This window comes from Podarcis raffonei, chromosome 14 (assembly GCF_027172205.1).
Source record: "Podarcis raffonei isolate rPodRaf1 chromosome 14, rPodRaf1.pri, whole genome shotgun sequence".
NCBI lineage: Eukaryota > Metazoa > Chordata > Lepidosauria > Squamata > Lacertidae > Podarcis > Podarcis raffonei.
In genome coordinates, this window is record NC_070615.1 from 15,166,332 (window position 1) to 15,193,493 (window position 27,162).

Sequence of the window (27,162 nt, forward strand, 5' to 3'; positions counted from 1 at the left end):
GGAGAGGCAGGCAAGACCAACCTGACTGCCAACTGTATCTTCCCTGGAGAAGATAAAAGGCAATGCCGCCTGACTCTCCTTCACGTCTGCTATCCCATTCCTGAAACAGCACTCACTATGATCAGTGAGTGGATTTCCCAGTAGTGATGTATGGAAGTGAGAGCTGGGCCATAAAGAAGGCTGATCGCTGAAGAATTGATGCTTTTGAATTCTGGTGCTGGAGGAGACTCTTGAGAGTCCCATGGACTGCAAGAAGATCAAACGTATCCATTCTGAAGGAAATCAGCCCTGAGTGCTCACTGGAAGGACAGATCCTGAAGCTGAGGCTCTAGTACTTTGGCCACCTCATGAGAAGAAAAGACTCCCTGGAAAAGACCCTGATGTTGGGAAAGATGGAGGGCACAAGGAGAAGGGGACGACAGAGGACAAGATGGTTGGACAGTGTTCTTGAAGCTACCAGCATGAATTTGACCAAACTGCGGGAGGCAGTGGAAGACAGGAGTGCCTGGCATGCTCTGGTCCATGGGGTCACGAAGAGTCGGACACGACTAAACGACTAAACAACAACAAATGATCAGTGCCTCCATCATGCAACAGCTGTTCAGCAGATGCATTGATCCTGCACGGTGCAGGTTGCTCCTTCGCAAGCTGGAAGGAGCACGCTGCATAATTGACCCCTGCAACTGTCATGCGCTAGGAAGCCGTGATCAGGCCTGTGTGAATTTTTGATTCTGCAGAAGCATGGGGTGGGCTGGTGGTTGGGAAATAAGCGCTACACGTGGTATTGGGCATAGAATTCAGATTCTTGAGAATCCTTTCCTTTCCTAGCCCCTAGGACAGCAAAGATACACAGTACTTGAAAATGCAATTTGAAAGCATTGCCTGCTGAAATCTTGGAAGCCAGAGGGGTTGCTGAATAAAATTAAAAGTGATTAGGGTTGACCTTCAGTGCCCTGCACAGCTCATTGCTTCTTCAGAGGCAGCAATGCTTCTAACGACCAGTTGCTGAGAATTACAAGAGTGGACAGGGCTCTTGTGTTTGTGTGCTTCTCATGGGGTTCTGGATGACCACTTTTTAAAATCCATCCTGGGACCTTAGGGTGAAGGGTGGGTAATTATCATCATTAACAAAAGTGATGCTAAATGCATAATTAGAAAGCACAAATTGGCACGCTCAAGATGTGAATAAGTATCTATACCAGGGGTCAGCAAACTTTTTCAGTTGGGGGCCAGTCCACTGTTCCTCAGACCTTGGGGGGGGGGCCGGACTATACAGTGGCACCTCAGGTTACATACGCTTCAGGTTACATACCCTTCAGGTTACACACTGCGCTAACCCAGAAATAGTGCTTCAGGTTAAGAACTTTGCTTCAGGATGAGAACAGAAATCGTGCTCCGGCGGCACGGCAGCAACAGGAGGCCCTATTAGCTAAAGTGGTGCTTCAGGTTAAGAACAATTTCAGGTTAAGTACAGACCTCCGGAACGAATTAAGTACTTAACCCGAGGTACCACTGTATATTTTTTTTTGGAGGGGGAGAGAACGAATTCCCACAAATAAACCAGAGATGCATTTTAAGTAAAAGGGCACATTCTACTCATGTAAAAACACGCTGATTCCCAGACCGTCCGTGAGCCGGATTGAGGTGGTGATTGGGCCAGATCCTGCCCCCATGCCTTATTTTGCCTACCCATGGCCTATACAGCTCTGACCACCGCTTTAGAGGGCTGCCTGCTGCCTGCCCTCATTTTAGGCATTAAAATTTGGCTTTCCAGTATTAATGATAAAAGGCCCTCCTCTTTATAGCAATCTCCCCCACCGACCCCCTAAAATCTGTCATCATCCTGCCTCCTCTTGAACAGAACCAGTGCTTATGGAGGTAGTACGATTATCCAAGAGAAGATGATGGCAGGTAACTCTTCTGATTGAGTTACCAATTTAGCACAATGGGAATTTGCCACACTTTGCATTCACATTTAGCTGAAGATACCTCCCCCCCCCACTCCCACTTGCCTCTTTGTTTGGCTCGTATGGCAGAGACACTCTGCCAGCATCTCACAGTAATGACAGGGTGTTAGTTTTGCCTCACTGGAAAAGATAAGTGTCCCCCACACACATTGTGGTGGGAATGATCAGAACTTGGCAAATACCAAGAGCTTTTGATGAATCAAATGGATTTAATTAGATTTTGGGAGATGTGTGTGCATGTGGGAAGGTTGCAGGAGATGGAATTCTTTTGTAGGGGCTCCCTTTAATTTCATCAGATGTGGCCAATTTTCTTCTATTCCTAAAAAAGTCGAGGTCGTCTCAAGATGATGATTCACATGACTATTTTAGCAGGGACAGAAGAAGCTGGTTCCTCAGGCAGAAATGCAAGTTTTCTTCGTTCAAGTTCATTTGATAGCTCCATTGGACCTGAGCATCTCAGCTTTGTGGTGGTTCTGGTCATACTTAGATGGTCATTTTTGGTAAGCAGTGCTTGAGGAATGTCATTTGGCTGTATGGAGCCTTCAATGTGGGGTTCCTCAGCTTTAATTTTATCCCTCATGCTGTTTAACATCTACATGAAACCACTGAGTGGGGTCATCTGGAGTTTCGGAGTATGTTGTCTTCAATATGCTGATGACACACAGCTCTACTTCTCCCTTACATCTGCAGGTGTGTCAATGGATGTGCTGGATCGTTGCCTTGCATCTATAATGGACTCGATGAGAGCCAACAAACTGAAGCTCAATCCAGAAAAGGTGGAGGCACTGTTAGTAGGGGGTTCCCTAGACCGGGTGGAAGGGAGGTTGCCTGCTTTTGATGGGGTTACACTCCTTCTGAAGGAGCAGGTTTGTAGCTTACAGGCTCAGGTGGCCTTGGTGGCTTAGCTGCACCCCTATCTGGACAGGGATAGCCTAACTTCTGTCATCTAAGCTTTGGTAACCTCTAGGTTAGATTACTGCAACACATTATATGTGGAGCTGTCTCTGAAGATGGTTTGGAAACTTCAGCTGGTGCAGAATTCAGTGGCCAGGTTTCTCACTGGGTCAAGATAGCGTGAGCATGTAATACCAATCTTGGCTCAACTACATGGACTGCCAATTAATTTCTGGGCCCAATTCAAAGTGCTAGTATTGACCTCTAAAGCTTTCAATGGCTCAGGACTGTAATACCTCAAGGACCGCCTCTGCCCATATGAACTGACCCAGACTCTGTGATCATCAACTGAGGTCCCCTCCATGGACTTTTTTCTGCAGTGGCTCCTAGTTTGTGGAACATTCTCCCTAGGGAGACCCACCTGGCGCCTTCATTACATACAGACAAAAACATTCCTCTTCAACCAGGCCTTTGGCAATCCATGGCCTTTTAAATGTGTTGGGGTGGTTTTTGTTTTGTTTTGTTACCATGTTATATGCTTTGTGTTTTCATGTTGTAAATGGCCCTGTGTGCTGGTCCCGGGGGGGGGGGGGGTACCGTGCGGCATGGTCCGTGTCCGGTCCGAGGCTGAAGCGGGCTCCAAGGCAGGGGCTGAAGCGGGCTCCAAGGCAGGGAGTCGGGCGTGGTCAGGAACTCTGGCAGAAAGCAGGACAGGGTGCCGGCAGGAACAGGTAACCAACGATGTTGCTCCCACAACCTGGGACTGGGCGGGCTGGCCTTTATCTCCTCTGAGGCATAGGGCGGCCTCGGTCCACAGGTGACTTGCCTCTCCTGGCCTGGAGGTGAGCACTCCTCCTGCAAGAACTTAGTTCCCTCCGCCTCTCTGCCCTGAGCCTCTGCAGCTCAGGAGAGGCTGGAGGGTTACTAGACCCAGAGGCAACCTCACCTTCCCAACAGGGTTGGGAGAGGAGCACCTGCAGGCAATGGGTCCTCGATCACCTCCGGAGCCAGAGCGGATTCAGCCTCTGAATCAGATTCCCAGGCCATCACACCCTGTGATCTTCAGACGAAAGGCAGTCTATAAATTTAATAAATAAGAAAAATAATAAACAAGAAGAAGAATGAAGCGTCCTGCAAGGGGGTTTCGAGCAAGCACAAATAAGAACAAGAAGCACAGGCACCCCATTGTTGTGAAGGCAATAAAAATTTCCAGTATGGTGGCAGTTCTTTGGAAACTTGAAAGATGGACTTATTGCACTTGCAGAGAAGAGCCAGCATCTTAACCTGAAACTGGGGAATGTAGGAAGTCAGAACACTGGGCAATTAGCTCTGTATTGTCTCTACTGGAAGAGGCTTTCCAGGATTTCGGGCGGGGGGCAATTCCAGCCCTATAGTTGCCAGGGATTGAGCCTGGAGTCCTGCATATATAGCATGGGATCTGCCCACTGAGCCTTCGCCACTGCTAATTCTATTTTTTTTAATTTTCCACCTTATTCTCCTGCCTGCGCTCTCAGCTCAGGAAGCTTTTCAAAAGGCACAGATGTCTCTTAGCTGTCCAGAAGGGATTAGCCGCTTAAGTTCCCCAATATACTCTAATAGGATCTTCCATCCCACAAACTGTCTGTCCATATGTACAAAAGCCTTAAGGCCTTAACAAAAACCGTGGGTTGTGTGTGTGGTGTTTTTTTGTTAAGTCGAAATGTGGCGTTTTGATCAGGATGTTCTGCCCATTAGGGAAGGGGAAAAACAAACTCAACACACCAGTGATATCCACTCATCAGCTATTCCTTGGGGTGATTTGCAGGGCATTTTTGAGAGCTGTTGTGGTCATTCCTCTTCAGAAATGAAGGCTGGGGGAATGGGGGAAGAGAAATGTACAAAAGCAATCTGCTAGATGTTCCTACGAATATCTGGATGTACAAGTCTGCTGAAAACCAACATTATCCCCATCACAGATCCTTCCTTTCCTGTTCTGACACAAGTGCTTGAGCTGAAAGCCAGCTGCCAGGAGGCATTTCAATGTGCTCTCATCATGCACTTTGCAAAACATCCCTTTGGTAGAACACAGACACGGTGACATGTAGCAAATGCTACAAAAATTACTTCCAAAAAGCCAAACCGGATTGCTAAGAGCTCAATGACACAGGGAGCTACGGAGGGATCCGCAGAGCCTAATTTAAATGAAGCATGTCTTTATATTCATTTTATTGGGGGGGAGGGGCATGGATAAATCCACATATCTCGCTGCTCCAGATATCTGTCACCGTGCGGGACCTAAAACAAGTTATTGGCTCTTCTCATCAGGATTAAGAAATGTAACCTATGAAGGACATGCCCTACTTCAGTGGGAGATATTCTGGGCGGGAATCGGGAGGGACCGTTTTCAGTTGTTAGAGGTTAAGGCAGTCATTCTGAGTGCCATGAGAAACAGATTTGATTTTTAAACAGTCAAGTCTGAGAGCCCAAAGCAGCTGCCTGCTGTATCTCTGTATGAGTCACTGCTCTGGGCTTTCATCCTTTCAAACAGCCCTTGCTGGGGGCAGGTAATTCTCCTCTGTATCAGGTGTGCTTGGATCATCCAATCATTCCAGAAGAAAAGGTGAAGCTGGATGATCAGGCTTCAAAGCGCTGGCCAGCTGGGCTCCTCCCTGTGTGGGTGGGCAGGCGGCTCAGAGTGGCCCCTCTTTGCTGGGCTGATGCCCACCCAGCGCACACACCCATGTTCTCTCCCCGGCGAGCAGCAACTGATGCTACACCACTGTCTCGAATGTTGCCTTTAGAGATTACCGCCTGTTCTGCTGACTCTCAAGGCATGCCACCCAGCTGCATATCAGCTATGAACAAAAGTCGAGGCAGAACTGCCTAGTTAGGTGCTGCTACGTGCCTACGGTTGCATATCTAGATGGATTAAAAGGCACACCCAAATTAACTTGCAGCGCTGAACTAAGCAGCTACGCGAAGCTGAATATTGTTAGCTAGGAAGGCCAAGTGTCCTACTTTACAGAGGATATGAAGATCTGCTTGGTCCAAGTCCTGTTTGCTTATTTCAGAGTCTTAATACCACACCCTTCCTTCTGATGGGAGGTAAAGGATGGAATTCAAAGTAGCGCTAAGGAGATTGCTCCATCAAATGATCTCTCCTCTCCTCCCCCTGCAAGCTGTTCTGGTGGTTCTTCCCATTCCTCCCTTCCAGCTATTTTTTGGGGGTGCTGGGAACAGGGGCAGGAAAGCCCCATTGTGCTAAGCCAGACTCACGCTGGCTCCACTAGTGTAGCTATTTCATTGAATCTGGCCATAAAAAATGAGTTTGATGGCCTTGTCGTTGTCCATCAGTGGTTACAGTAGCATCTTCGGAATAAAGGAACCTGCAAATCAGACCATTAGTCCATCTTCAGCATTGTCTACATTGACTGCCAGCAGCTCTCCAAAGTTGTAGGCGGGGTTCACTCCCAGTCCTACCTGAAGATGCCGGGGATTGAACCTTGGAACTTCTGGGTGTGAATAGGTGCTTGACTCCCACTAAGCTGTGGGCCTTCCACTGAGACAGCACACTGAGCAAGCACACAGGTCACTTGGCCACAGTCTTCTCCACTATGGTGAAGTGTCTTTCTATTAAAACTATCACTATTTCAGAAGTTGCTCCTATGCACATTGGTTTGCATAGCATACACAATTTCAATGCAAATCTGTGTCCTCTTCTGCCCTCTCTTTTTGCAGTTTGTAAGTGGCCACCACTGGAGGAAAGCAGGTGCCACTGTGGTCTAAACCACAGAGCCTAGGTCTTGAAGATCAGAAGGTCGGCGGTTTGAATCCCTGCAACAGGGTGAGCTCCCGTTGCTTGGTCCCTGCTCCTGCCAACCTAGCAGTTCGAAAGCACATCAAAGTGCAAGTAGATAAATAGGTACCGCTCCGGCGGGAAAGTAAACGGCATTTCTGTGCGCTGCTCTGGTTCACCAGAAGTGGCTTAGTCATGCTGGCCACATGACCTGGAAGCTGTCTGCAGACAAACGCCGGCTCCCTCAGCCTACAGAGCGAGATGAGCACGCAACCCCAGAGTCGTCCATGACTGGACCTAACGGTCAGGGGTACCTTTACCTTTACTTTAAGTGACCACCATATTCTTACCTCCAGTGATAGAAGCTCCATTCATATTTGGGTCATTACAGCCAGCCAGCCAGCCAGTTCAGTTTCCAGAGAGGCTTTTGCCTGCTAATAAAATATCCATTTACATAAGCATATGTTTTATTTGTGTGCACTGCCTCTGTTGTGATTTAAATGTACAGATACAGTTTTATGCGACATTGGTATTCTGAATTGTTGTAAGCTGCCCCAGTCCTGCATAGGCACTGGGAGGATAGAAATTTCTAAACAAACAAACAAACAAACAAACACATTAGTAAATTAATAAATACATCCAGAGCAAGCAATGTGATAGAAATAAATTATCCTCAAATGCAGGAAATACAGTCTGTCATAATTTCGATGCAAAATTCAGAAGGATTTGCAAATGGTATATCATCCTGACTTTCCTACAGCTAAAGGTACTACGACCATTAAATAGGACCTAGCAGAAGTATACAGGCAAAATTACATCAAAATAACCAGTCTCTTTACATTGTGCCTTGGATATACGTGCATCTACAACAGTGACCAGAGGAGGAATGTCTGCTGGGAGGAGCAGAGAGAAAGAAATACCATGGTGCATTTGAAGCAGCAAAAGCAAACACCTTTTTGCTTTTGCTATGTATTTCATGTTCTCGTTTTGTATTTTTACGTTGTGAACTGCCCTGTGATCTTCAGATAATGGGCATTATACAAATAATAATAATAATAATAATAATAATAATAATAATAATAATAATAGACCAATGGTCTGGCCCAGGATACGGCTACGTCCTAGGTTCTGTCCATGCTGAGGCAGAAAATTATGTTGTGCCGTCCAGCTATCCTGCCTGATACTTAATAGTATAACACACAGACACAGTTCTATTTTGAGCCTTCTCCCTATTCGCCCACCACCGCCTTTCTCTTAAGAGCACCATTGCATTACTTCCCAGCAGGGCAGAGACAGGTTCACTGAGCTCAGGCACAAAAGCGACAGTTTCCTAATGGATCTGCTCACTACTTCCTTTCGGTGCTGGCTGGCAGCTTTAAATACAGGATTAAAATTAAAACTCCCAGATAAATGCAAAAGCTCGGGCAGGGGACAGCTTAGCACTCTGCCACCCAGTGGCCGCTGCTTGAACGGCAGGCTCGTTCCAAAAGCAGCGCTGCACACTCTGGGGCCTTCTTGCGTACCCCGTGCTAAATAAATCAAATGCAAGCTCTGCAGCAAGAGAAGCTGAATTTTGCAACCTCAATAAATCACACATATCATGACATTTGCAGGGGTATGCAAAATAAGAACACTATATTTTGTCATTTCTGGGGAGGCACAAGTAGTTACAGTGGTACTTCAGGTTACATACGCTTCAGGCTACAGGCTCCGCTAACCCAGAAATAGTGCTTCAGGTTAAGAACTTTGCTTCAGGATGAGAACAGAAATCATGCTCCGGTGGTGGCGCAGCAGCAGCAGGAGGCCCCATTAGCTAAAGTGGTGCTTCAGGTTACGTATAGTTTCAGGTTAAGTACGGATTTCTGGAACGAATTAAGTACTTAACCTGAGGTACCACTGTATTCAGGACTCTGAAGTTAGGCCAGCTCTAGATCTGAGGTAGGGGGACTGGCGAGGGGAGGCTCCCTTTTACATTGGAGAGCCCCCTCCCCGGCTTACTTGCTGGTGGAAGCAAGCAACAGCAGTGCTGCAATCTATGTATCTGCCCACTATTTTAATTATCCAAAAACACCTGACATAGTACCAGCCTGCTGCATTGCAGGGAATGTAAAAGTGTGTGGGGGGGTACCTTTCCCTTTTAACTTCCATGTGGGGCCTGCTGGGGCTCTAGTAACTTCCCAAAGATCCCAGCTGCCGATACCAAGCCTGCCCTGACATCTCTTTCTGTCCCCCACGACCCACAACGTTTTGCTGGAAAACTTTGTTCGGCAATCCGTTTGCCTCTCGGGTATCACAAGACCTAGGCCCTGCAACTTTCAAGTTTGTCTTACAACCATATAGGTTATAAAGGCTGCCTTTTAAAGATGTTGGCGACCATTGCCACTTTTCTTTTCTTTTCAGTTTTCCTATGAAAGCATGGCAACACTGCCTACGTGTTCAGATTTGGGCCGGACAACAGGGCCGCCCGTGCCTTTGTAAGTTCAAAAGCTGACAACTACTCCAGGTGCTTTGGGGGCTGCCCTTGAGAGCTGCAGATGGGTCAATGTGGTGATTCACCTCCTAATAAAGGTAAAAGGACCCTTGACCGTTAGGTCCAGTCGTGGACGACTCTGGGGTTGCGGCGCTCATCTCGCTTTACTGGCCGAGGGAGCTGGCATACAGCTTCCGGGTCATGTGGCCAGCATGACTAAGCTGCTTCTGGTGAACCAGAGCAGCGCACGGAAAAGCCGTTTACCTTCCCGCTGGAGTGGTACCTATCTACTTGCACTTTGACGTGCTTTCAAACTGCTAGTTGGCAGGAGCAGGGACCGAACAACAGGCGCTCACCCTGTCGCGGGGATTCGAACCACTGACCTCCTGATCGGCAAGTCCTAGGCTCTGTGTTTTAGACCACAGCGCCACCCGCGTCCTTAAAACACCTTCTGATAGGGCCACTCAGAAGACATTGCTGCTGCTTCCAGGCTCAGGTTCAAGGTGTCCTTTAACATTAGCTGATGATAATCTGCTGAAGCATTTGTTCAGCAGCTGCAGCAGCTGGTTCTACTGGCTTGGGTCCAGCATTGTCTACGGACCATTTCGCAGGAGACATTATTGCTCCTACGTGGAGATGATCTCAAGGCAGAGACGGTGTATGATATATATTGTGTAAAGTACACTGTGAAAGTTTGGATGTCGGGAAGGTGCTATAACCCCCAAGAGCACTAAACTAGTTCCAAGCAGCCCAAGGAACATTTGCAGTGCTCCAATTTCACACTAAAGACTCATTACCTTCAACAGCAATTCTGCAAAGCGGAAACGTTAATAGGAAAGCCGCTCCATGCTGCAGTAAAGAGGCAGCCGGCAGAGTCCTTGGGGAAATTGTCTAGGCCAGAAAGTCTCCTATCACCGCCTGATTGCCATTTAGAACAGGAACACTTCCATAGTCTCAAGGACCATTCAATTCTCCAGACAACTATTTGGGAGGCAAGAGATTGTTGCTTTTCTCTCGCACAAATGGACCACCTCTCAGATGAGCAGGCTCAATGCTAAGTTGGGTGCCGTTTTAGCAGTATAGAGATTTACAATCCTGGAGCTCAAGCGCAGAGAAAGAGCCGAGAAGTTACATACAAAATCGAAGCAGGAAAGGAAGAGTACCATCATGGGAGAATTTCCAACTGCTTGACTCCTTGCTTTTGAAGACTTACAACAGGGTTGGGGAACCTGTGGCCCTCCATATGTTGTTGGCCTATGACTCTCACCCTCCCCCATTGCTGGGCCTATTGACTGGGGCTGGTAGGAGTCTGACAACATATGGAGCACCAGAGGCTCCCCATCCCTGTCTTATTATAAGAAGCTGTTGCAAGAGACTGAGAATAGCATCATAGACTAAGCTGCTGCCCAAAGGGACAGTGGTCCTCCACGGAAACATCTGTTCAGACTAACTTGATTTGTTGCAGAAATGGCCGCAATGGCTTGATTCTAGAAGATCTGGAACCGAGGTGAAACTCTTTGAACGGCCTTGAAGGGAGATGTAATGTTGCTAACTTCATAGGATTAGAACACTGCTGGCTTTCTGGTATACAGTGGTACCTCGGGTTACATATGCTTCAGGTTACAGGCGCTTCAGGTTACAGACTCCGCTAACCCAGATATAGTACCTCGGGTTAAGAACTTTGCTTCAGGATGAGAACAGAAATCGTGCTCCGGTGGTGCGGCAGCAGCGGGAGGCCCCATTAGCTAAAGTGGTGCTTCAGGTTAAGAAGAGTTTCAGGTTAAGAACGGACCTCCGGAACGAATTAAGTACTTAACCTGAGGTACCACTGTACTATTAAATTTGCTGTTACTGTGGAATCATTCTTGCAGTTCTTGATTTTCTGGTGCACTGTTGTTTTCATTTTTTGCATGTTTGACTCCAACTTATTCTACAAGGAAACTGAAGCCGGCTCAGTGATAGAGCACTTGTTTTGCATGACGAAAGTCTCAGGTTCAAGCCCCAGCATCTACAGGTAGGGCTAGGATAGACCTTGGAGAGCAGCTGCCAGTCAGCCTAGACACTACTGAGTTGGATGAACCAAGGGTCTGGTTAGGTACAAGTCAGCTTCCCAAGTTCTTATTAAATAATAGTACAACACGCACTAGCCAATAAAACACAAACTGACAAATCCAGGAGTCATTAAAACAAACATTACCTACTCCAGCATAAAAGTTATTTCATGAGCCTATTATTATTATTATAAATTTATTACATATACCTGGCTCATCTGGCCAGGCCTCCCCTGATACCCTGGGTGGCTTCCAACAGGATATTAAAAACACAATAAAACATCACACATTAACAACTTCCCTAAACAGATATCCACTAAAAGTCAGATAGTTGTTTATTTCCTTGACATCTGGTGAGAGGGTGTTTCACAGGGCGGGTGCCACTACCGAGAAGGCCCTCTGCCTGGTTCCCTGTAGCCTCACTTCTTGCAGTGAGGGAACCGCCAGAAGGCCCTTGGAGCTGGACCTCAGTGTCCGGCTAGAATGATGGGGGTGGAGACGCTTCTTCAGGTATACTGGGTCAAGGCCATTTAGGGCTTTAAAGGTCAGCACCAACACTTTGAATTGTGCTTGGAAACGTACTGGGAGCCTTCGTACAAATGCATGTGTCAAAGAGGTCCGGCATGGAATGCCCTGAGTGAGGAATTAACTCTTTAAAGTGCACTTACAAGTTAGGGAAAGGCATGTCCATCAGTCCTACGTCTCTCAGCTACCCAATGAGGCAGTTGGCGAAACAGCTTATGTATCTCCCCCAACCAAGCTGCAGGCAGGCAAGCGAAGACTCCACCTGTGTGTAGCCTTCTGCTCCTCTTGCTTCTGTCCTCTTCGGGTCATGGGAGACAGCGGAGAAGGAGAGGTGGGAGCAAGAGGAGAAGGAAGAGGTGTGAAACCCCTTGACTCTCAACCAGCCCGACTTTTCTCTCCTGCTTCCTCCACCTGTTCTTCACTCTCCAATCCTGCAACTTCTCCTGCCTCTGACTCTCATCTTCTGGCTGTTACAGGCTACCCCAGTTCACTGCTCCCATCTTCCAAGCCAGCCTCCGACCCCTGCTTTCTCATGTGCATAAGCCTGCCCATATTCAGCAATATCAAGTTACAGTATAGGAAAACTGGTGCTATTAACAGTAATCCTTCTAGTTGGTTAATTGGTTCGGCAACTTCCATGAACATGACGTGAGATTATTTCCCGTGAGAGTCAGTGGCGTAGCGTGGGTTGTCAGCACCCGGGGCAAGGCAAGTAATTTGCGCCCCCTAACCCGTGGATTTGCGCCCCCTAACCCTAACCCCCAGATGTTGCGCCCGGTGCGACCGGCACCCCCTGCACCCCCCACGCTACGCCACTGGTGAGAGTTAAATGATAACCAATCAGAGGCAGCTACAGGAGAGCTATGAGATTAAGGTGAGGGTCAGATGCCTTGTCAATCCCAGCAGGTATATAAGAGGACGACTCGGCCTGCCCAGGCCATAGGCCTGCTCATATTCAGCAATATCAAGTTACAGTATAGGAAAACTGGTGCTATTAACGGTAATCCTTCTAGTTGGTTAATTGGTTTGGCAACCCATTCATCAGTATCCAGCCATCACTCCTCAGGGTCCAGTGAGTCTCTGACATTGTGTCTTCCCTGGGGGCCTGAGAAGACACAATGGTGTCCACCTAGCTAGGTGGAGGGTTCCACAGGATGGGTGCCTCAGCAGGAGAAAGTCCAGTTGATACTGGCTTTGTCTAAGGAGGGCCTCAGATAATGAGTGGAGCATGCTGAGAGGACCACATGGAAGACCGCAGTCTTTGAGCTACCGTGGTCCCAATCCATTACTCCAGAAGTTGACTATAGCCCATTAGCTGGCCCTTCCCTGTTTCAGAAGAGTGTTCTGCAAGTGCAGTGTTGACTTTTAGTTGTCCTTGGCTTTTAAATGGCCTCGCAGGAGTGATAACCTGATTTGAGAAGCAAGATGACTAGGCTAAAATGGAGCATCCTTATTAAGCAGAAATTAGCTGAATCAAATTGGCCGAACAAGCCCCATGTGCAAAGCAACTGTCGATGCCTCTCAGTCAGTAGCTGGCTCAGTAATGGGTTTCTAGAGCGAAAAGGAAGAGCTCCAGGTTATTAGGGACAGACTTGCACTTTCTTTGTTAATAATGAGAGAGAGAGAGAGAGAGAGAGAGAGAGATTGAGAGAGAGAGAGAGAGAGAGAGAGAGAGAGAGAGAGAAGGCAGCCAAAGACTGCTTGACAATTCTCTTCTGGGGGAAAGGGAAAGTGCCTTCTAGTTGTTTCATTGCAATTTCGCTTCCAGCAGGATGTCATTTGGTGAACAGCCGAGACCTGCGATGTACTCTGGATTCTGAGCTGTCAGATGCATTAGAAGCCCTGAGATGTGTACTTTGCAAAAGGGTAAATGCTAGCGGGGAGCTGCAAAACCCCAGCCCAGTTCTAAAAGTCAAGGCAAGCCGGCCTTCTGCTGACGGTGCAGGTGGCAAAAAGGGCCATTTCTGAATCTGCAGGTTGCCAAGAGACCTTTCAACAGACAGAATGCTTGCAGACTTACATTAGATGGATGGGTTTCAGGGAGAGACAAAACTTTTTCATGGAAATACAGGGGGGCTGTGTGTATGCAGGGATTTGCACAGAGTGCGGTGTGGGAAATGACATACAAAAACTCAGCTTGCTTTTTTGAAAATGATAAAAGAAAAATCCATAAAACTCACTTCTTCTGGCTACAAAGAAATGGTGGGCATGGCTAACTGAAACTCCAGAAGGCAGGAAGCCAGCAGAAAAAGCTTTCGAGTGGGTGATGTAGCTCCTTGCTCCCAGTGGTGCAGTTAAGACAATTTTAGACTCTGCACTTAATGTTCTTACAAAGGGTGGTAATCCTCAGATGGTAATACAGTGGTACCTCGGGTTACAGATGCTTCAGGTTACAGACGCTTCAGGTTACAGACTCTGCTAACCCAGAAATAGTACCTCGGGTTAAGAACTTTGCTTCAGGATGAGAACAGAAATTGCGTGGTGGCAGTGCGGCGGCAGCGGGAGGCCCCATTAGCTAAAGTGGTACCTCAGGTTAAGAACAGTTTCAGGTTAAGAACGGACCTCCAGAACGAATTAAGTTCTTAACCCGAGGTACCACTGTATATGTTTCTTCATTTACTTCAAAATTCAGCAAGCTGCTCCTGCTACATTTGGGGCCCTCCTGCCTATCTAGCTGAGTTCTGGACTTCTGCTTCAAAGCCTGGCCCTGGTACATATATCTTAGTCTTCATTGCCAACTGAAATGAAGCCTTTATTAGTGCGCCGAGAGCTCATTTTATGGCATACCGTGAATCGTGGGGTTTGCACTGGCAAACGTTGCAGGGGGCCATTTGCCGATGTTTGGCACTGTTTTCAAGTGAATCGGACAATGTCAGGTTTTGGGCAAAACTGTGACCCTGTGGGTTAAGGCACCAAGGGCTCATTTTCACAGGGAACTGCAACTAAATGACTCCAGGTTTTTCCTTGTTTCCCAGTGCCAAAAGAGCTATTCTGGACTTACTAGTTTGCAACCTTTTGGAGCACAAATGGTTTGTAAGTGACTGTGCTCCTGAACAAGGGACCAAACAGCTAGCGTGAAAGTATGCAAACAGAACAATGAATCTCGTGAAAAGAAAAGTTTTTAAGATGCAGAACAGAGGAAGCTGAAATAAACCAAAGCTCAGCTGGTCAAGGCTGTTTTAGAGGCACCCAAAGAGGAAATAAGAATAAGGTGACATAATGAAGACAAAGTTCCTAGCTTACTACTTCCCAGTAAAATAGCAGCTGTGGGTTACTGAAAAGGATGTCAATTTCAACGGCTTATTAAGATGGATGAAGGAGAGCAAAAAAAAGGTGCAATGGGAGGTTTTGTGCAGGAAGGTGGAGAGGGATGCAAATGAAAGCAGCTGAAAGACTGATTCAGAGAGTACGAAGAGGGTAGCATTTGGGGGAATAAGTGAATCCTTTTAAGTAGGAAGGAACAGTGGTGCAGTCAATACAGGACTTTGGTCCAGGGTCTCAAATAAAAGAATGAGAAGGAGGCAACAGGGATGGTTTAACTACATCTTGATATAAGTGATGGCATGGGCATTAATCACCTAAAGACCATTAAGTCCAGAGTCTAAAATTACTTTACTGCACCACTCAGCAAGAAGAAGAACATGAACACAGTCATTTAAGGTGAACTACAAAGTTAAAAGGGAAGCCTGCCTAAATAGTGCAAGGGGAAAAGTAAATCAGACAATCAAAACTCAGGCAATTAAATCTGCTAAAGCACAATCCTATGCACACTTTCCTGGAAGTAAACCTCATCTAACACAAGCTGGGACTGACTTCTGAGGGAACTTGCATGGCATTGCAGCAGACTTTCAGACAGCCTTAGCATGGAAAAATGATAAGTAATTCATATCAGAGTTGTTGCTGCCCCTCAGACACAGAGAACATGAGAAAGAACATAAATGAATAAAACCAAGAGAGACAAATGAGGTGATGAGCAAAGCTGGGTTTTAGTTGAGACTGGAATACACTGATTGGTGGCAGAGATTTGAAAGCTGCTTTTTTCTCAGTTCAAGTCCCAGAGAGGCTAGTTGCTGCCATATCCCAGTTCCCTCTGTCTCCAAGATCGCAGGCAGCGCTCCCCACCTGCTCACAGCATTTTCCCAAGGAAAGCCCCTTACTTTTCCAGTACAGTATTGTATTGATCTTTATTACAGCCATTGGCCCATCACACGACAGTTTCCCATACCAACATAATGTACTTAAACCTCCATATTTAAAACCGCCAAAACTTACAAACAACAGACAAGAACCAAAGCAAAACAAAAACAAAAGACCAACATCATACATTACAATAAATTTGTAACATAAACATCGCCCTCTGCTCATAAATTAGTAGAAGGCATCAATGGTGATATCACCTAATTACAACCTAAAACATAGATCATAGTTTAAAGGGATTATCCGAGCCGCACAGGAGTCCGTTTCTCTTCTTTAGGGATAGGACGCTGATCAAGAATCTGGCAACCATGAGTGATCTTAGGGGGTCATCATCATTTAATAGATATCTCAGTTTGGCTTCATTCGTATCATCGGCAATTCTCTTTAGATATTGAGCAAGAAACTTGCTCCTGGCCGATGAGTGAAAAGCACAGTCAACGATTCCGGTGCCCCACAATTACAATCACATAAGAGCGATATCTGTCCATTGGAGAATCTATTTCTCAGCACGTTCGATGGGAATTCCAGTACAGTGGTACCTCGGGTTACATACACTTCAGGTTACATATGCTTCAGGTTACAGACACCGCTAACCAAGAAATAGTGCTTCAGGTTAAGAACTTTGCTTCAGGATGAGAACAGAAATTGTGCTCCGGCGGCACGGCAGCAGCAGGAGGCCCCATTAGCTAAAGTGGTGCTTCAGGTTAAGAACAGTTTCAGGTTAAGTACAGACCTCCGGAACGAATTAAGTACTTAACCCGAGGTACCACTGCACAGGTCAAAGGAGTAAATATCCTCGAGCTCAAGGGCCACAGAGAAAGTCCCGTTGGCTTTACACTGCTATTTGACAAACCATGGAATCAGCGGTATGAGTGGGAGTCTCTGACAGACACAAATCATCGAGCTGACAGCGTGTCAGGCCTACTGCATTTTGAAATGAGCGCCTCAGTACCTAAGGCACCCTTGGCCATGTATGTACAAGGCAGGAAACCCAATATGATGGGAAAGCAAAGAACCAGAAAACCCAATTTTGAAACATGCAGTCAGAAAACATTAATGCCAAAGGAGAGCTGGAAAGGCAAAACATAGCAAGATCAGAATTCACATTCTCTTATGAGATGTTTCTCCCTGGCTTGTGGATGGGGAACAGCAGGGGGAGAAAAGGTTCATACAGTTGCATCATCACTGTAATAGGTACAGGTGGGAGACTGGCAATGGTTCCTCATATGCAGATATGAAGTAAAAGGTAAAGGGAACCCTGACCATTAGGTCCAATCGTGGCCGACTCTGGGGTTGCAGCGCTCATCTCGCTTTACTGGCTGAGGGAGCCAGTGTACAGCTTCCGGGTCATGTGGCCAGCATGACTAAGCCGCTTCTGGCGAACCAGAGCAGCGCAGGGAAGCGCCGTTTACCTTCCCGCTGCAGTGGTACCTATTTATCTACTTGCGCTGGTGTGCTTTTGAACTGCTAGGTTGGCAGGAGCAGGGACCGAGCAACGGGAGCTCACCCCGTTGCGGGGATTCAAACCACCGACCTTCTGATCAGCAAGCCCTAGGCTCTGTGGTTTAACCCACAGCGCCACCCGTGTATCAATGCATATTTACCCATACCAAATGGCAGCAAGTATACTAATATACTACGGGAGAGAGGTTCTTACTAACATGAGAACAAAACAGGTCTTCCAAATGTTGTTCATGCACCGAGTTTGAAGGCAGATAATCATTTCTAAGGGAACTGCAAGTAGAATGGACAGAGGCATTGTTCCCCTTGGTGTAGTCATGCATTTCTTTTTCAGCATGAGGTCCAGGCCTGGAGCCTCTGCCCTGTTGCTGATGGGCATTTCCAAAGCCGTTGCAGCAGCCCAAGTGTGACTTTTTGAGTTTCTGGTCCATGGTCTCTCTTGATTCAGAGGTGCTAATACAGCTTCTTGCCAAGGGTGCAAGAGATGGGGGCGGGCACCAATATGGCTCCATGCCAAGAACACACAGGAGCCTAGTTACGCCTCTGCCCTAAGATAGTTGGATAGAAGAATGTTAAACTGTAACTGCTTTTGCATGTTTTTAATTATAATTGTTTTTTAACTGTTTTAGAATGGCTTGGCTTGGCTTTTAAATTGTGCATCTGCCATTCTCAGCTCCTTTGGAAGAAAGAGCTGGATATAAATTCAATTATTAATATTATTGATAAAATAGCATATGAAAAGTCAATGGACATCAATGTCTTTTTTTACGGGTGATGCATTTCCTCTTTATTTGGAAAAGTAACGCCCACCCTCACCCAAAGTCACATTCAGTGAGGCTCTAACATGTCAACTTTGTTCTTCTGATCGGCTTCTGGAGGGAAAAAATTCAAAGAAACCCCACACTTGCCAAAACATCTTAAAACCAGGAAGCAAAGGCTCAGCACCATTGACAAGGCTCAGATGAGAGACCCTGTGAATGATCCCCACCCTAGCTGGAATGCTCCAGATGTTCTGGATGTCTTAGACCCTGCGAAAGCAGGGTTCAAATCCCAAACTCAGCCATGAAGTCCACTGGGTGACCTTGGGCCAGTTCCTCTCTTTCTCTCAGCCCAACACAGAGTAACACATGAAACCGGTCCATTCAGTTCAGTATTGTCTACACCACTGGTATTCAGCTGGTGGGTTGGCACCCACTAACACGCTGCAGCCCGATCCAATGTGGGTTGCAACAAGACCCAGGACCTACTTTGAATCATACATGCATTTGGGGACCCATTTCTTAATCTTTTCCCAGATATTTGCAGGGTGGTAGTCTTTGGCTAAACAGGTTTTACAAATTATTAAACCACGACAACCTGCAAAACCTATTTTCTAGAGACGTTCTTGGGTTGAGTGCACACGCCACAGGCAACAAAGTTCAACATTTTAACACTTCCAAAAACAGTAATCTGCTTCCAGGCTACTATATAAAATGCTATTTGGAGAACTTCCAGCAGTGACCCATCAAAAAGGATCACCTTGCCCCACATGCAGTGCTCCCCCCCCCCTGGTACTTAAGGGTACGCGGTACCGGCACTTACTTCAACAACTTCATGGTGAGTACCAGCACACACACACCCCGCATATATAAAAGAGAGCACTGCCCGATGTGCTCATTTGCCCACATCAGTTTGCAGAACCGCCACTTTTACAAGTGTCACATTATGCTTGTTCTGCATTTCCAAGTCACTGATCCTTGAGTTTGGTAGCACCTACTCTTCGGAACTCCCTGCCCATTGATGTTAGACAGGTGCCTTCGCTGTGTTGATTTCAACACCTGCTACAAACTTTAGGTGAGTCTACCTACCCAGACGTGTAATTTGAATATCATTTTTTTATGTGTATCTGCTTTAAAAACTGTTGGTTTTATTTATATTCTCATCAATGTTATGTCGGATGGTTTTTAACGTTTGTTTTTATTGGTGATTTTAATGAATAGTTGCTATTGTCCAATGTAAACCACTAAGGAGGTTTACGTCAATTAAGCAGTATATAAATTCTGGCAATAAAATAATATCGATTATACCACAGTTTTCATCTTTTCCAATTAACGAAGTCTTGGAGTCCTGAGGCTCTCTCAAATAACATTAGGTTTTGTACCTTGTGTTATGACATTAGTGTATCCACACCTTGTAAATTCATCTTTGCGGTTGTCTACAGATGCATGTTGAGCTTCTCTGCCACCTTTTAAAATGTGCTCTCCTGTGTATAACCTTCTTTGTCCTTCACCTTCAGCAAAACGACCTGCTGAAACGACTTTGCTCATTTATTGCTTTGGAAATGTCTCAGCTGGCAGCTTCTTTTCTCAGCTTCTCTAAAACTTCATCGGGAGTCACTGGTGCCAAAATCTTCACTACTTTTTCTCGAGATTTGCCTCCCTGTTTCAATAAAAAAGCAAATAACTTTAAGATGATTTCACACGTTAACACCTGCATAGTTTCTACATGGGACTCCTGGTCATCTCCCGTCTAAATTTCTGACCAAGTTTCTGTGCCTGCTTAGCTACAGCAGCGCTACAGCATCAGCTGCTATCAGGCACTCACTGGACTCCTTAATGAGTTTGAAAAAGTTATGGACAATATTTAAAGGATCAATTAATGTGAATGACAATAATGAACAGAGAATTGGACTACAAACCCGGCCACTCTTGACCATTAGCCATGCTTGCTGGAGCTGATGGCAGAGAGAATTGTAGAGTTGGAAAGGGTCATGAGGGTCATCTAGTCAAACCCTCTGCTTTACAGGAATATCAGATGGTCCGTGACAGATGGTCGCCCAACCTGTTTAAAGGCCTCCAATGAAGGACAGTCCACCACCTTCTGAGGGAGTCCATTCCACTGTCGAACAGCTCTTACTGTCAGAAAGTTCTTCCCGATGTTCAGTTGGAATTTCCCTTCTTCAGTGTTCGAAACTCCCATTGTTCTAGGCATGTTTTGTGACGGAATTTCATTAGCATGAGTGGTTTCCGAGCTCTGGGCACAGTACTGTGCCTAAGATTTCAGATTAAAACCAGAGTGGAAGGAAAGGAGGACCTTTTTCTGCCTCCCCACTTCCAGCTACTGTCTGAAGACCCTCTTATGAATATTAGGGGGGTGGGCAAGGGAAGGACTAGACAGGGGTCAGCAAACTTACCGCGCCTCGGGCCGGTGTTTCCAGTGCCGATCGTGCGGCGGGCCGGAGGGTGGGGGAGCGTATGCACATACGCATATGCACACGCTATTTCTGGCGCAATTCTGGGTCGGAGGAGAACTGGAAATAGCTTGTGCGCATGTGCATGGGCCTCCTCCGACCAGAGTGTGCACCGGAAATAACGCCTGCACATGTGCAAATAACGCTTGCGCATGTGCACAAGCTATTGCCGGTGCTCCTCCCACTCGGAAGTGGGCAGCCGCGCAGCGCAGCACCGGTAAGAGCGGGCAGCAGCAGCAGGTGGCGGGGGTCACCGTGGGCCGGATAAATGAGTCCCTTGGGCCTTATCCGGCCCGCGGGCCTTAGTTTGGGGACCCCTGGACTAGACCATGTGAAAAAAGAACATATTTCAGCTGCAGTTCATTCATTTTCAGCTTTGAATTCTTGTTATAAAAAAACATGCCTAGACATTCTGTTGTTGCACCCATAACTTAGGTTTAAGATGCCATTTAGCTCCTAGCTTTCATATCTGTTTCTAACGCTGCCTTTCTTGTAACTTGAAGCCACTGGTTCGTGTTCTACCCTCCGGAGCAGGAGAAAACAAGCTTGCTCCATCTTCCATGCGACAGCCCTTTAGATATTTGAAGATAGCTATCATATCTCCTCCTACATCCATCAACATCTCTTCCAAGGCCTGTGGTTAGACAGCCATTTCTAGTTCTTCAAGACAACCTTTTGCAGGAATTGGTCCCCTCCTACTTCAGTTGGATTAAGAGTGTTCCCCATGCTGGTAAAATGAAAGTTGGCAAAAGTGACCTGCCACGATTAATCAGCATGTAAGTTTCAAGAGCCCCACATATAACATATTAAAAAGAGAGAGAATGGAATACCTTCTCCAACACAACCTCGCTCTTCTTAACCTCGAGGACCTTAGAGAGGTAGCGACATAGCTCTGCATTGGCCTCCCCTTCGGATGGAGGAGCAGCAATGGCCACACCGACTGCATCTGTCGTCACATCTGCAAGGAGTATTTTAAGGCTTTTATTACTCAGATACTCATTAAGCTTTTTGCGACGTTCAAACCATAAAACGCTTCTTTGGAAACATTCATATACCATCAACATGAAACTCGCGGGTGAGGTCATTTGGTGATCTGGGGTGAGCACACATTGCAAACAACAAGTTGAAGTGCTAAATTGGTGTTTAACTGAGATATTAAGATGAGGCCTGCTCAATCAGGCCAAAGGCCCATCTGCTACAGTATCCTGTTCTCACTGTGTTCAAAAAGCCAGGAAGCTGACATAAGGGTTCTCACTACCTGTGTTCCCCAGCCACTGGCGTTGACTACGGTTTATGGACTACGGTTCACTGCACTGGAACTCGGTCAATTTCCAGACCCAATTCAAAGTACTAGTTTTGACCTTTGAAGTCCTTTACAGCTTGAATCTGGGGTATCTACCCATAAACTGAAGGCATCACCAGAGGTTTTTCTCCCAGGCACAAACATTTTCATTTCCCCAAGCTTTTAAACCATGCTGATTCATTTTGTTTTATCCTAGTTTATGTACAAACCTTTAGTGCTGTTTTATGGATGTGTTGTTTTCATTAGTTTCACATACGTTATCATACAAAAATAACTGAGAATTTTTATCATGCTTTTCTACCCCCTTTAACACATGTAACAGCTCTAAGGCAGTTCACCCTCCCATTTCTTCTTTTCCAATAAATGGACCCTCAGATGAGTTGCTGAGTACTGGCAGCTGAGAGGGCCTTTTGCATCCAGTCCACATCTAAGTTCTAGGAGTTTTCTGCCGCTTCCAGGAACCAACCCAGGATTTGCACAAAGAAAATTTCCCATAACAAGGAATTAAAAACATTATCCCCTCCCAACTTCCAACATACCTGTTACAGCATTTTGTTTGGAGCCAGGTTTGGCATGGACAGAGATGGTAACGGAGCCGCTTTTATCTGTTGCCACAGGGCCTGAAGGAACCAAAGACTTTACTATATCCTTACTCTGTGCTTTTCCCTTGAAACAGAACAGAGAAACGTAATGAGCCAGAGAGTGCAGGCAGGGGAAGCAAAGTTGAAAAAGCCTCATGTTTTACTTTGCTTTTAATTTAAATATTTTATTGTATAGGTTTTGTTCATTTTCACTGCATTTTATTGCACAGTAAACATTTAAACAGGCTGTATCATTGTGATTTGAATTGTATAATGTCGTTTTAAAAATAAAACATTGCTATAACATATGCTGCCTTGTAAAGACTGCCTTGAAAGGCAGCTTAAGCATATCTGAAACAACTACGATATTAAGACTGCTGAATCAAATGGCTTGCAAAAAGTTTCAAAGGCATTCACTCATCTCTGCCAAATGTATCTCTACCCAGAAATTCACAAACTCCAGGTAATAGGCAGCATCCCCACCCCCTAAAAATTCAAACTATCTCCTAATTTCAGTTGCTGACTGGCTGTGAGAACTGGCTTCTGCTATCGTAAGTCTGTTTTGTCTGGTATGTTTCACAAGAACCTTTGTAACCATTTCCAGAGGCGTAGCTGCATCAATCAGTCACAGCAAAGTTAACAAGAGTCCTGTGGAATAACAAATTTTGTTAACTTTGGTGAACTAGGCTGCACTCCATTAAGACGCATGAAGCATAACCCTCACTTGCAGGCATATAAAGATGTGGTGGTGAGGGGAGGAAGCTTTAAGAACTGCACCCTATGGGAAGTGAAAAGCAAAAAGTAGAGTGACAAATCATTAAGTTTATTGGAATGTTACAATTCTGTTAAGTTTTCTGGATCTAACGGAACTGTCCACCACTAGCCCTTTTGGCATTTCATTTCCCTCTGACCCAGGCTTCCTCAGCCTCGGCCCTCCAGATGTTCTGAGACTACAATTCCCTTCATCCCTGACCACTGGTCCTGCTAGCTAGGGATCATGGGAGTTGTAGGCCAAAAACATCTGGAGGGCCGAGGTTGAGGAAGTCTGCTCTGACCTGCTTACAACATCTAGGCTGTTGCAAGGGATGGGGGAGGGGGGTTCTTGCTGTTATTGATTTTATATATATATATATAAAGAACTCATTATAATTTATGTGGAAATCATTTGATTTGGTTGTGTGCTTTACGCATTTTATTTACTTATTTTGTTACGTTTGCAGTTATGCGATTCCCCCCCCCCCCAAATGTTGTAAGCCGCCTTGAGCAGGGCCTTAACTATGGAAAAGAGGCAGACAAATAAAATTAGGCATGCATGCCTGTATGCGTCTGATGAGCTCATGCCACAATATTATTTATTCGTCTCTAAGGTGCCACAGTATTATTCTGTCTAATAATTCTGTGATTCTAAGATAGGGTTGCCATATCTCCAAAAGTGAAAATCAGATCAGAATTGTTGAGCTCCCCACCCCCCAAGTTGTTGAGTTGTGTTTGTGTGTGTATTTTAGAGGAACCAAAGTTGTCGAACTTTTTCCCCCCATAAAAGGTACAAGAATCTTTGAGGTGTCAAAAATTTTTATTTATGTATGCCACTACTGTGGCCCGGTTTTGTTAGCCCAAAAATGGAAAACGAGCGAGGTCCCAACTAAAGAAGAATGGCAACTTAAACTGCTGGAATATGTGCCACTTGCGGACCTAACATACAGAATAAGAGAACAAGAAGAACATACATTTGAAGAAGATTGAAAAATGTTTATTGAATATATGGGGGGGGGGGAATTGTGTTCACTTGAAAACGTTGGCATTAAGATAAATTCAACAGTGTAAACAAGTTTTGATGGATGTAATAATGGAATACTGAATGGTTGAGTTTATGTAAAATATGCAGGGATTTATGGTATGCAATAATGAACCATGGAAAGAGAAGAAGGGAAGTCATTGACATTTGTTTAAATGAATATTCTAAATTGCAAAGCAGAAAATTTAATAAAAATTATATGCACACATGCACACACAAAAAGTATTTTTGAGTTTTGGAGCTTTTTTATGTGCTTTCGGCACAATTTAACCCGCTGCAGGTTTTCCAGGACATTTGTTGTTCTGTGAACCACCCTGAGATCTCCAGGTCTAGGGTGGTGTATGTACATATATTATTATTATTAATATATATATTATTTATAGGGACACAGGTGGCGCTGTGCTTAGGACTTGCCGATCAGAAGGTTGGCGGTTCGAATCCCCGCGACGGGGTGAGCTCCTGTTGCTCGCTCCCTGCTCCTGCCCACCTAGCAGTTCAAAAGCATGAAGTGCAAGTAGATTAATAGGTACCACTCCAGCGGGAAGGTAAACGGCGTTTCCGTGTGCTGCTCTGGTTCGCCAGAAGCGGCTTCGTCATGCTGGCCACATGACCCGGAAGCTGTATGCCGGCTCACTCTGCCAATAAAGCGAGATGAGCGCCACAACCCCAGAGTCGGCCATGACTGGACCTAATGGTCAGGAGTCCCTTTACCTATATTATTTTTATATATGTTGATTTGCCCGGTTTCCGAAAAAGAATTCAGGACTCACTTTTCGGAGGCGAACTGCAGGACATGTCCTGGGAAACCAGGACGTATGGCAGCCCTATCTAAGGCGAGGGTTGCACTAAGCCCTGGGAAGCCACGAAGCTCACTGCACCGTCCCTGCCTCGCTCTCTGCCTAGCCTACCTCACAGGGTTGTTGTGAGGCTTGGACTGAGGAAGGGGGAGACCCACGTGCGCCCCCTGGAGGGACACGACGTCTTTTACATTTCAACCTTCGGACCCTCAGGGCGGCTAGTATGGAAGCTCGGAGCCTCCGCGCTCTCCGACCGACCTTCTTAGGCATGGCGCCGCCGCCGCCGCCTCCGTATCCCCTCAGCCCACCGGCCGCAGCAGCCCAGGGAAAGTTCCGCGAACCCCGACGGGAAGCGAGAAGGGCCAACCCAGCCATTCCCCGCACGTCACTTCCGGCAACAGCAGCCCGTTCTCCTCATAGAGCTATGAAGAAGAAAAAAGTCAGAGTGATATGCAGGCCCTTACACGGCGGGTTTCTTCGCGCTCTCCATGTGCTGCCGCTGCCCAGATAGAGACAACGACGGAGACTGTTCAGACTTTGGTAGGCGCTGGTTGGCCGAGTGAAAAGGAGGGCATTTCGTGCTGATGCAGAAAGGGGCATTTCCACCCGCCTTCCTCTTATGGAATCGTACAGTTGGAAGGTTCCCAGGGTCATCTAGTCCAACCCTTTTGGGTAAAAGTGCATTACACGTGGTATATTCCCAGGAGTGGAAAGAGGACACCGTACCAATACATAAGTATTATGAATAATAACAACAATTTATCAATTTATATAAAAATGTATGGGAGCATATTATATTGCAGTGTGTGTGTGTGTGTGTGTGTGTGCGCGCGCGCGTGTGTATATATATATATATATATATATATATATATATCTGATATATATATATATATATCACACGCACACACATCTTTGTTGTTCTTTTTTCTCCCCCTCACTTTTCCTTTCCCCCCCCCGTATCGCTTCATTTCTTTTAATTTAAAATACCTCAATAAAATATAGATAAATAAATACCAACAAAGGAATAATGGCAGATGAAACTAATAGAATGTGTAGAAATGGCAAGCTATGAGAGATTGGAAATGTTTTGTAGATCATTTGGGGGGGGGGGAGAATTGCAAGCGTATTAAAAAGTTAACAGTAACAAAGTAAATTCAGCAGTAGCAATTATTGAGATACAAAAATGAGGAAATGAAAAGATAGGGATTCATTAGAATATGTAGTGGAAAAGAAAACATTGACATGAACCATGGAAAGTGGGGGGGGGGAGTCAAAACTAAATGTGCATTTGGCACTTGGATTGTTATCTATTGTTTTAATTGTAAAAATGAAAATAATTTTTTAAAAGTCCTTTATACAAATATCAGTGTGTTTCATGCCATCTTCCAGAATGTGATCTAAACACTATCTTCCAATAATGTCTCTGGCACTGGAGATTTATTGTCTCTCCCCCCCCCTCAAACCCCAGTCCTTTGCTGCTTAAATACCAGTTCCTTCAAGAAGAGGCCCTAGTTTGCTCATCCTGAGCTTGGCATCAGTGCAGTAGCTAACGGAGCTCAAAGCCGTTTACACCTACCACCCGACACCCATGCTGCACTGTTAAACCTGGTCCCTCTTTCTCCCGACTAAGTAACTGTGGTTGCAAATTAAGTCTGGGAGACAGCTTTAGCATAAGCCCCAGTTTGGGCAATACTTAAGCCAGGGCAGTCCAACTTTTCAAAGCAAGTGGGCTGCAAGAGTACAGTGGTACCTCGGGTTACATACGCTTCAGGTTACAGACTCTGCTAACCCAGAAATAGTACCTCGGGTTAAGAACTTTGCTTCAGGATGAGAACAGAAATCGTGCTCCGGCGGCACGGTGACAGCGGGAGGCCCCATTAGCTAATGTGGTGCTTCCGGTTAAGAACAGTTTCAGGTTAAGAACGGACCTTTGGAACGTATTAAGTACTTAACCCGAGGTACCACTGTACCTCGATACAGTGGGGCCACACACTGCCTTGTCATGGGGAAGGATGAACGAGGCCAGGCTCCAGCAGGGTCCTAAGAGCCCTTCCATCTTCTTCCCAAAGCTGGGAGAATGCTAACTAGGCTATGGGAAGGAGGTGGGAGGAGTCTAG

The 27,162-nt window shown here is 46.0% G+C and overlaps 1 protein-coding gene across 1 annotated transcript; it reads right to left on the reverse strand.

Annotated features, from left to right (window-relative positions):
* Nucleotides 1–19,277: 19,277 nt before the first annotated feature.
* Nucleotides 19,278–25,454, reverse strand: C14H15orf40 (chromosome 14 C15orf40 homolog). Its single transcript, XM_053365145.1, has 4 exons — nucleotides 25,304–25,454; nucleotides 22,412–22,538; nucleotides 21,400–21,527; nucleotides 19,278–19,758 (listed from the first exon to the last, which is right to left on the reverse strand). The coding sequence occupies exons 1-4, from the start codon at nucleotides 25,418–25,420 to the stop codon at nucleotides 19,666–19,668; spliced, it is 465 nt and encodes a 154-aa protein (XP_053221120.1). The 5' UTR covers nucleotides 25,421–25,454; the 3' UTR covers nucleotides 19,278–19,665.
* Between the last annotated feature and the right edge of the window lie 1,708 nt (nucleotides 25,455–27,162).

Coding starts and splice junctions, on each gene's coding strand:
- C14H15orf40 (XM_053365145.1), bottom strand. CDS start 25,420: ATGGCTGGGTTGGCCCTTCTCGCTTCCCGTCGGGGTTCGCGGAACTTT. Junction 22,539..25,303: donor GCGGCGCCATGCCTAAGAAG/GTCGGTCGGAGA, acceptor TTCTGTTTCAAG/GGAAAAGCACAGAGTAAGGA. Junction 21,528..22,411: donor CAAACAAAATGCTGTAACAG/GTATGTTGGAAG, acceptor TACTCCTTGCAG/ATGTGACGACAGATGCAGTC.